Raw genomic sequence first — 10,000 nt, 5'->3', positions numbered from 1 at the left:
CAGTGTCCAGACCCTGGGGACGTGGTCAACGGAGCGCGCTCAGTGCATCCAGAGCTGGGCTTCGCCGTTGGAACCCTGGTGCGCTTCACGTGTAACCAAGGTTACCAGCTGGAGGGACCTAGTCAGATCTCGTGTCACGGTCGCGACACAGGCACACCCAAATGGAGTGACCGCAGTCCCAAGTGTGTCTGTAAGTGTGTGTGTGTGTGTGTGTGTGTGTGTTTAACCATTACTCTTTGTTTATATAGAGTATCACCACATGTGTTACTTCATGGATGGAGCTCTTTCCTCTTTGTTTCTTAACCACGTAGGACCCCCTGTTAGATTAGATGGTTATTCATAAACTCAAGACCCCCTGTTAGATTAGATGGTTATTCATAAATGTATCTCTTCCTCATCCCTCTCTTCTTCTCCTCCTCTCCTCCTCCTCTCCTCTCCTCTCCTCCTCCTCTCCCTCCTCCTCTCCTCTCCTCTCCTCCTCCTCTCCCTCCTCTTCCTCCTCCTCTCCTCCTCTCCTCCTCCTCTCCCTCCTCCTCTCCTCCTCCTCTCCTCTCCCTGTAGTAAAGTACGACCCCTGTCCCAACCCTGGTGTCCCAGATAATGGCTACCAGACGCTGTACAAGCACAGTTACCAGGCTGGAGAGATGCTGCGCTTCTTCTGCTACGAGGGCTACGAGCTGGTGGGAGACGTCGTCATCAACTGTGTCCCCGGACACCCGTCCCAGTGGAGCAGCAACCCACCCTTCTGCAAAGGTCTCACCCTCTCACCCACACACAGGCACTCACCCTCTCACCCACACACAGGCACCCTCTCACCCACACACAGGCACTCACCCTCTCACCCACACACAGGCACCCTCTCACCCACACACAGGCACTCACCCTCTCACCCACACACAGGCACCCTCTCACCCACACACAGGCACTCACCCTCTCACCCACACACAGGCACTCACCCTCTCACCCACACACAGGCACCCTCTCACCCACACACAGGCACCCTCTCACCCACACACAGGCACTCACCCTCTCACCCACACACAGGCACTCACCCTCTCACCCACACACAGGCACTCACCCTCTCACCCTCTCACCCACACACAGGCACCCTCTCACCCACACACAGGCACTCACCCTCTCACCCACACACAGGCACTCACCCTCTCACCCTCTCACCCACACACAGGCACTCACCCTCTCACCCTATGGCAGCCATAAAACAACAGGTAGTGTTATAAACAGGTGTGCCACAAAACAACAGGTAGTGTTATAAACAGGTGTGCCACAAAACAACAGGTAGTGTTATAAACAGGTGTGCCACAAAACAACAGGTGAGCAAACTGGAGAACGATCTTAGAGATTCTGTAACAAGTGCTGTAAATAGAGAGGTGGATTTCAGGAAGTATGTTGATGAAAACCTGGCCAAATTGGTAAATAGAGAGTCATATAATGGCTGAATTGGTAAATAGAGTCATATAATGGCCGAATTGGTAGATAGAGAGTCATATAATGGCTGAATTGGTAAATAGAGTCATATAATGGCTGAATTGGTAGATAGAGAGTCATATAATGGCTGAATTGGTAGATAGAGAGTCATATAATGGCTGAATTGGTAGATAGAGAGTCATATAATGGCCGAATTGGTAAATAGAGAGTCATATAATGGCTGAATTTAATGTCTACTATTAAAAATCTTAATGTCTAGTATTAAATATCTGTACAGAGAGGTATATAATGGCCGAATTGGTAAATATCTTAATGTCTAGTATTAAACATCTGGACAGAGAGGTATATAATGATAGATACCGGTAATGATCTAGCCAACCACAACATAAACAAAGTGATCAATGATGATCAATGATAAAATGACAGTTGCAAATAAAGCGCTACAGAGATCCACCCTCTCACTCACACTCTCACCCACACACTCACCCACACACACACCCTCTCACCCACACACACACCCACACACTCCCCCTCTCACCCACACACTCTCACCCTCTCACTCACACTCTCACCCACACACACACCCTCTCACCCACACACACACCCTCTCACACACACACTCACCCTCTCACACACACTCACCCTCTCACTCACACTCTCACCCACACACACACACCCTCTCATCCACACTCACCCTCTCATCCACACCCTCACCCTCTCACTCACACACTCCCCCTCTGATCCACTCAGTCAGCTGCTTAGATGCTGAATTGAAATGATAAATATCCAATCATTCTTCACAAATGAAGTTACTCATGTATTGAAATGATAAATATCCAATCATTCCTCACAAATGAAGTTACTCATGTATTGAAATGATTCCTGTAGGAATTCCTGTACTCTACCTGATTCATGTACTGATTCCTGTAATGATTCATGTACTGATTCCTGCAATGATTCATGTACTGATTCCTGAAATGATTCATGTACTGATTCCTGTAATGATTCATTTAAAGGATCTCTAAGCACGGTTGGGTGATGTCACTTCTGTTGACGTTTGAAGTATCATCAAAGAAAACAGAGAGCTAGCTTGCCCCTCCCTCCTCCTCTTCCCCTCCCTCCCCAAACCCCACCCCCCATCCTTCTTGTTGGTGATTGGCTGGAACACAGTTTATGTTTCATGGTCCAGGCTGGACTAGGCTGGACTAGGCTGTCCACAGCAGGGGGTCAGGATTTGAAGGGTTAGCTTAAGCCACTTAGCATGGCATTTGGCCGCCGACATTTTTGAAAACATGGCGTTACATGATTGCAACTTCCGGCACCAGTTTGTACATGCTGATTGGTAGATGACAGCTCATGCACGAGTTTAGTGTTGGGCACGAGCGTCCTCATGCACGAGTTTAGTGTTGGGCACGAGCGTCCTCGCGCGTCCACGTTGGTTTGCATTTCTGGAAGACAGCAAATAAAACAACTAACTACTTGGATTAAGCTACTGATACTTGACTTAATGCCTACATGGTTTAGGCTGTATTACCGGACTTTGTGGTAAATAAAAGAAAAATGTTAATGTTGTCATATTAGGCTATTATTTGCCGTATATGCGGGGTGCCAAGTTTACCTTAAAGTGCAAATTACCTTAAAGTAACTGACTATGACCATACACTTTGGCAGATGCATAGCAATGACCTATATCCAATTATTAGCCTACTCATTGCGTTGTGTATGAAGACTATTTTAAAACGCACAGGCTGTAGTTCTGTAGAACGCAACGTCTGGATCATGTAACCTATGTCTCCCCAAGTGATTTAAAACGAAACAAATGTCAATTACTTATTTAGTTTGCTTTCTTGCAACATTGACATGATTAGGCTATGCATTTGATTTAAGAGTGTGTCCATGAGAGGACCAGGCGGGGGTGACACATGCTACGTCACCGATTTTGATGAAACTTGATGAAACTGCATAAAATGTTGACATCCCTCCTGCTGTCAGATTTAAACACAGCAAAGTAACAATCCATGCCATCAAAGGACCATCCAAGGTTAGTTTAAAACTGGAGTTACAAGGCGTAAGGTGTGACTGGTGTCAGTCCAGGACTGCACGTATCCACTATGTCACATGCCTTTTGACGAATACCCAAAAAATAGCAATATTCAGACCTGAATATCTCCGATGAGCAAGCTCCTTTTTTCAAAATTCTTTCTGCACATGAAAGGGCCATCTGTGGACTTGACATAAATCAAAAGAAAAATGCTCGGCCTTTTTATTATTTTTGTCACTGTAACCGCCTAAATAGTGTGATCCAGCCAGTGATTTCAAATACATATCTATTTCAATGATTGGTTGAAACATAATGTTTAGATCATTTATGGTGGACAAATGGAGATATATTATCATCAATCATGTCTACTGATCAAATCCAAGCTAGATTTAATGTCCTAAGTGCAATATATTCCTTAAGGTAGCTCAAAATGACATCATTGGGTGACATACACCAGTATACCCGTAGGTCCAATATTTGCAAATGTGATATCTCCAACATATCTCAGAGCTGGAAACAGTCACTTGGATTCAAATAATAATTTGTAACATTTTGGTAGCCAAAGGTCAAGGTCACTGTGACCTTATGTATATCCCTTTGTGGTGGATAAATCTCAAAAAATCCCTGACATAATTTCATATGTGATACAAATATTCACTTTGACTCACAGATAACAAATATTTGAATCTGGTGGTCAAAGGTCAAGGTCAAGGACCTTGCATTCTTGAGAAAATTGTATATCATAAATTCCTGTAGGGATGTTTTTTTTTTCAAATTTGGTACAAATATTCACTTGCACTTTTGTCTTCGTCATTCATCAGTGACCTCCAGAAGGCTCAACAGTGGTATCTGGCATCTCAGGCCCAGCTCCCTCCACACTCATGATAGGTTGTCTACCAACCAATACGACACATTTTTTGGTAATTTGTCTTCTTTGCTGTGGCCGTTTATGATCCGATCAGCAGCACAGCCAAGCAAACTGCAGTCCCTTGATGTGGGCACCCACAAATACCAACAAATTCTTCAGTTAATCATCTTTTTTGCTGTGGCCATTTATGATCCCATCAGCAACTATACAACAAACAAAACACCAACCCTTAATGAGGGCACCAAGAAGTACCACTAAAGTCTTTGGTCATTCCTCTTCTTTGCTCCCACAGTTTCTGATCCAATCAGCAACATAACCAGACCAACTGTAAGCCCTTGATGTGGGCACCCACAAATACCTACCCATTCTTCAGTCAATCCTCTTCATTGCTTTGGTGGTTTATTATCTGATCATTAACATACCCAGTCAAACCGCAAGCCTTTCATGCAGATACCAACAAATACTAACAAATATTTAGATACCAACTACCAACCATTGTCACAAATTCTTCAGTCATTCCTGTTTGTTGCTATGGCCATTTATGATCCGATCAGCAACATACCAACATACCAAGCAATATCATAAATTCTCCAGTCATTCCTCTTCATTACTGTGGACACTTATGATCTGATCAACAACATACACAGCCGACACGCAAGCCCTTGATGTAGGCACCAACAACTACCACTCCAGAAACACAGCAGCAGCGTCTCAGAGTCAATTTAGGTTACAACATGACCCCAAATAGCATGTGAGTTCCATAGCCATTGGCTTGCCTTTTCAGCAGCCTCCAATATTTGTTACAGCTCCTTTCAGTGACCGTCCTCAAAAAAAGTCTAACAGAAGTTTTGTGGCTGATTATATTTGTGAACTATTTCACTATTCACTAAAAAATATTTTTACAACTTGAACATGATATCCTGGAAACACAGAGTATTGTTGTTATTGTTATTATCACATGATAATAACATTGTTATTTTTCATGTGATAAATGGTTTTAACATTGGAAAATGTTAATCTAGCTTGGCATTACTCCATTAGCACTGTTCCATTAGCCCAACACAGCAGACAGCGGTCATATGCAGGAATTAAAGTGGGAGGAACGCAGTTCCGCCACCTCGGATAGTTTAATAATAAATATATTCTTTCATACCAACGATACAGCGCGATTATATTGTTAAAATAATTGGGGAGTTAATTTTCGTGTTTACAGAGGTGACCCGAAAAGCTATCAATTCTTGTCCAAAAAGTATTGCTACACTACGATACTCAATATGTTGTCCAACGGTGAGTCATTTTTCCCCGTTGCACCGACACTGGATTTTAGGGTTCCCCCACCTGCCAAATCCCACTTTAACCACTGGTCATGTGGCATGCAATGGAAACAGATTCACAAGTAATGTACATTATCATGTTTTCAATGTTTCAGACAGATTTCCTTGTGGGACCCTAACATGAAGCTAGGTGGTTATACCATATCAGAGTCTCTGCTTTAAAACAACTTGTACTAATAAGCAGGGTCTACAGACATGTTTTTATGATGGATGGACATCGAGGTACAGTAGGCTACAAAACAAGTAAAGCCCAGGAGAGCACTGACTGACTTGCTATATACGAACACCCAATACCCATCCATAGTAATCATCATGTCCTTGTCCACGGGGACAGCCGTGGCCTACTGGTTAGTGCTTCGGCCTTAAAGGGTTGCCAGGTTCGAACCCCGACCAGTAGGAATGGCTGAAGTGCCCTTGAGCAGGACACCTAACCCCTTACTGCTCCCTGAGCACCGCTGTAGCAGGCAGCTCACTGCGTCGGGATTAGTGTATGCTTCACCTCACTGTTATGTGTGTTCACTGTGTGCTGTGTGTGTGTTTCACTAATTCACGGATTGGGATAAATGCAGAGACCAAATTTCCCTCACGGGATCAAAAGAGTATATGTACGTATATACTTGTTTGTAAAAATCTCCATTTTGGATGTCCACAGATCCAAGTAAACCAGCATTCTCTTTAGAAGGTTTAAAAAAAATATCTGTGTGGGCTAAAACACTGTTTGTGTGGACGAAAGACCCAAACATAAAATATCTGGTTATGTGTGTACAGGGCCTAAGTTGTGCTAAATTTGAAATAACTCCCTCAAGGTGTTTCCAGGATATTGTAAAAATACAGTAGGCCCATGTTGTTTTTTTGAGAGGTCACAGTAACATTGACCACTCAAATCTAATCAGTTTATCTTTGAGTGTAAGTGACTGTGTGTGCCGAATTTGAAAGAAAAAAAAAACTTCCTATAGGCATTCCTCACAAGAATGTGAGGTCACAATGACCCTGACCTATGACCTTTGACCATCTAATTCAATTTAATTTGTTATCTGTGAGTGGAAGGCCCTTTCCGAAACTAGCTACACTCTCTCCTTAGCCACTTGCAGTGTTTGTGTGTGTGTGTTTGCGTGTGTGTGTATGTATGTGTGTGTGTGTGTGTGTGTGTGTGTGTGTATGTGTGTGTGTTTGTGTGTGTGTATGTGTGTGTATGTGTGTGTGTTTGTGTGTGTGTGTGTGTGTGTGTATGTGTGTGTGTTTGTGTGTGTGTGTGTGTGTGTGTGTGTGTGTGTCTGTGTCTGTGTCTGTGTGTGTGTGTGTGTCCTAACCAAGTGTTAAAGGAACACGCCAACATTTTGGGAAATTATCTTATTTTCTCTGCCAGAGTTAGATTAGATGATACATACCCATCTGTGTGTGTGTGCAGTACCTCAGTCTGAAGCACCCACTGTTAGCATAGCTTATCATAGTTCATTGAGGTGAGCAGTTCCAACTAGCCTATAGCACCCAAAAGTGATAAAAGAACTCCAACATTTTCCCATTTACATGGAGAACTCGATTTAGCTGTAAGGGTGATTCCCACCTGAGTGCACACCGTAACTTAGGGGAGTGGGTAGGGATTGGTTTCAGAAAGGGCCAGTGTGAATGTTTGTATCACATTTGCAATTATGTCAGGGATTTTTAGAGGTTTATTCACCACAATGGGATGTACATAAGGTCACAGTGACCTTGACCTTTGACCTTTGACTATCAAAATCTTACAAGTTATTATTTGAGTCCAAGTGACTGTTTCTAGCCCAGAGATATGTTGGAGATATCACATTTGCAAAAATTAGACCTACGGGTATACTGGTGTATGTCACCCGATGATATCATTTTGAGCTACCTCACTCAGGACATTAAATGTAGCTTGGATTTGATCAGCAGACATGATTAATGATAATATATCTCCATTTGTCCACCATAAATGACCTAAGCATTATTTTCAACCAATCATTAAAGTAGATATGTATTTGAAATCACTGGCTGGATCACACTATTCAGGCGATTACCACGGAAAAAATAATTAAAAGGCCGAGCATTTTTCTTTTGATTTATTAATTCCACAGATGGCCCTTTCATGTGCAGAAAGAATTTTGAAAAAAGGAGCTCATCGGACATATTCAGGTCTGAATATTGCTATTTTTTGGGTATTCGCCAAAAAGCATGTGACATGGACTGACACCCGTTACACCTTACGCCTTGTAACTCCAGTTTTAAACTAACCTTGGATGGTCCTTTGATGGCATGGATTGTTACTTTGCTGTGTTTAAATCTGACAGCAGGAGGGATGTCAACATTTTATGCAATTTTGGGCCTTTTTTTGAGGTTTTTTGCCCTAAAACAAGGAGGCGGTCCTAACTCCCCCTGGGTAGTTTCAAATTTTGTACTATTTTGGCTTTTTGAGTTTTTAGGTGGACCCTTCAAACTGTCCAAGTTTCATCAAAATCGGTGACGTAGCATGTGTCAGCCCCGCCTGGTCCTCTCATGGACACACTCTTAAATGTTCAGGCTGCCAGTCGAGGCAAAAGCCAAATGTCCAACAACAGTTGCAGACTCTATGCCTGCTCGAACCACAATACCCGAGGGATATGCGCTTCTATCGGAAGTTTAACTTGCATTGGCTTCATTTCGTCTGCCTGCAAATGTAGCCTAGGCTTAACAAGCTGCAAATTCACACTGGGTGCAGCAAAAATCCCAGCTATCCACACGTTTCCTACATACCATGTCTACTTAATTAATAGTCATTTTCGTTGGATAGCCTATTGCGTAATAGGCTTACAACCTGTCCAAACATAGTATTTAGGGATCATTATTTGTGAAGCCTAAAGTGACACAATATTGATTCGCGTAGTTTATTATCACATATGAACATCACATTAAATAACCTAGGACTTCAGAGACAGGGCAAGAGACTTTACCACCATTCCCAAAATGTTATCCCAACCAATTAAATAAATTTGCGGTTATAACGAGGTGAAGCGCGTTCCCGAACAATTTCTTTTCCTCTGAGGGAATGTCCAATCTTCTAGCCTAGCATGGGCCATTGAAATGAATGGGGGCGGGACTTAGTCACTCTTTCCAGTTATATATAATACCTCCATGGTCCACAGGGACCATGTGTTTTACAGCGTATTCAGGGCACAGGCAGCTAGCGGATCATAAGGAGATGTTTGCAGCATGTTTGCTTAGAAACTGCGTAACAACACTTAGAGAACCTTTAATGTTCCATGGAATGATTAATTTAATGTTCCATGGAATGATTAATTTAATGTTCCATGGAATGATTCATGTTCTGATTTGTTCCATAGTGGCGTATGATGACCTGCTGGATGAGCACAAGTTGGAAGGTTTGTGATTTTTTGGTATATTAGGGATATATGGTTGGTATATGAGGTATATATGTGTGATATGCGTGTGGTATAGGTATATGAGTTATATATGTGTGATATGCGTGTGGTATATTAGGGATATATGGTTGGTATATGAGGTATATATGTGTGATATGCGTGTGGTATATTAGGGATATATGGTTGGTATACATTACATTACATTACATTACATTTAGCAGACACTTCTTGACCGAAGTGACTTACATATGTCAGCTATATTACAAGGGATCACATTGTCCCCGGAGCAACTTGGGGTTAAGTGCCTTGCTCAAGGGCACAACGGTGGAAGCCGGGAATTGAACCGACAACTTTCAGGCTACTGCACGCTAGCCCAGCTCCTTAACCACTACACTACCACCGCCCATAATGAGTATATGAGTTATATATGTGTGATATGCGTGTGGTATATCAGGGATATATGGTTGGTATATGAGTTATATATGTGTTATATGCCTGTGGTATATGTATGAGTATATGATGGGTACACTGTATGTATGAGTATATGAGTGTCATGTGTGAGTACATTAGGAGTATATGAGGAGTATATGAGTGTCATGTGTGAGTATATGAGGAGTATATGAGGAGTATATTAGGAGTATATGAGTGCCATGTGTGGTATATGTGTGGGCTATATTAGTGATATGTGTGGGCTATATTAGTGATATATTAGTGATATGTGTGGGCTATATTAGTGATATGTGTGGGCTATATTAGTGATATGTGTGGGCTATATTAGTGATGTGTGTGGGCTATATTAGTGATATGTGTGGGCTATATTAGTGATATATTAGTGATATGTGTGGGCTATATGAGTGATGTGTGTGGGCTATATTAGTGATGTGTGTGGGCTATATTAGTGATATATTAGTGATATGTGTGGGCTATATTAGTGATATAT

General features: G+C 42.4%; 1 protein-coding gene and 1 long non-coding RNA gene across 4 annotated transcripts in view; one reads left to right on the top strand and one right to left on the bottom strand.

The window, feature by feature from the left end:
• LOC121699829 overlaps window positions 1-2,800 on the bottom strand; it is a 15,275-nt gene extending 12,475 nt beyond the window's left edge. Inside the window, exon 1 of the long non-coding RNA XR_006027050.1 lies at window positions 2,665-2,800. This is a non-coding gene — a long non-coding RNA (uncharacterized LOC121699829). The remainder of the gene's footprint in view (window positions 1-2,664) is intronic.
• sez6l2 (seizure related 6 homolog (mouse)-like 2) overlaps window positions 1-10,000 on the top strand; it is a 42,440-nt gene that overhangs the window by 28,894 nt on the left and 3,546 nt on the right. For all 3 annotated transcript variants that reach the window (XM_042082240.1, XM_042082238.1, XM_042082239.1), the window contains exons 14-16: window positions 1-190; window positions 562-753; window positions 9,022-9,060. The exon at window positions 1-190 is cut by the window's left edge and continues 5 nt beyond it. In XM_042082240.1, the coding sequence (XP_041938174.1) occupies window positions 1-190; window positions 562-753; window positions 9,022-9,060 (421 nt within the window). The remainder of the gene's footprint in view (window positions 191-561; window positions 754-9,021; window positions 9,061-10,000) is intronic.

This window comes from Alosa sapidissima, chromosome 24 (assembly GCF_018492685.1).
Source record: "Alosa sapidissima isolate fAloSap1 chromosome 24, fAloSap1.pri, whole genome shotgun sequence".
Lineage (NCBI taxonomy): Eukaryota > Metazoa > Chordata > Actinopteri > Clupeiformes > Clupeidae > Alosa > Alosa sapidissima.
This window is presented reverse-complemented; position numbering and strand designations above follow the sequence as displayed.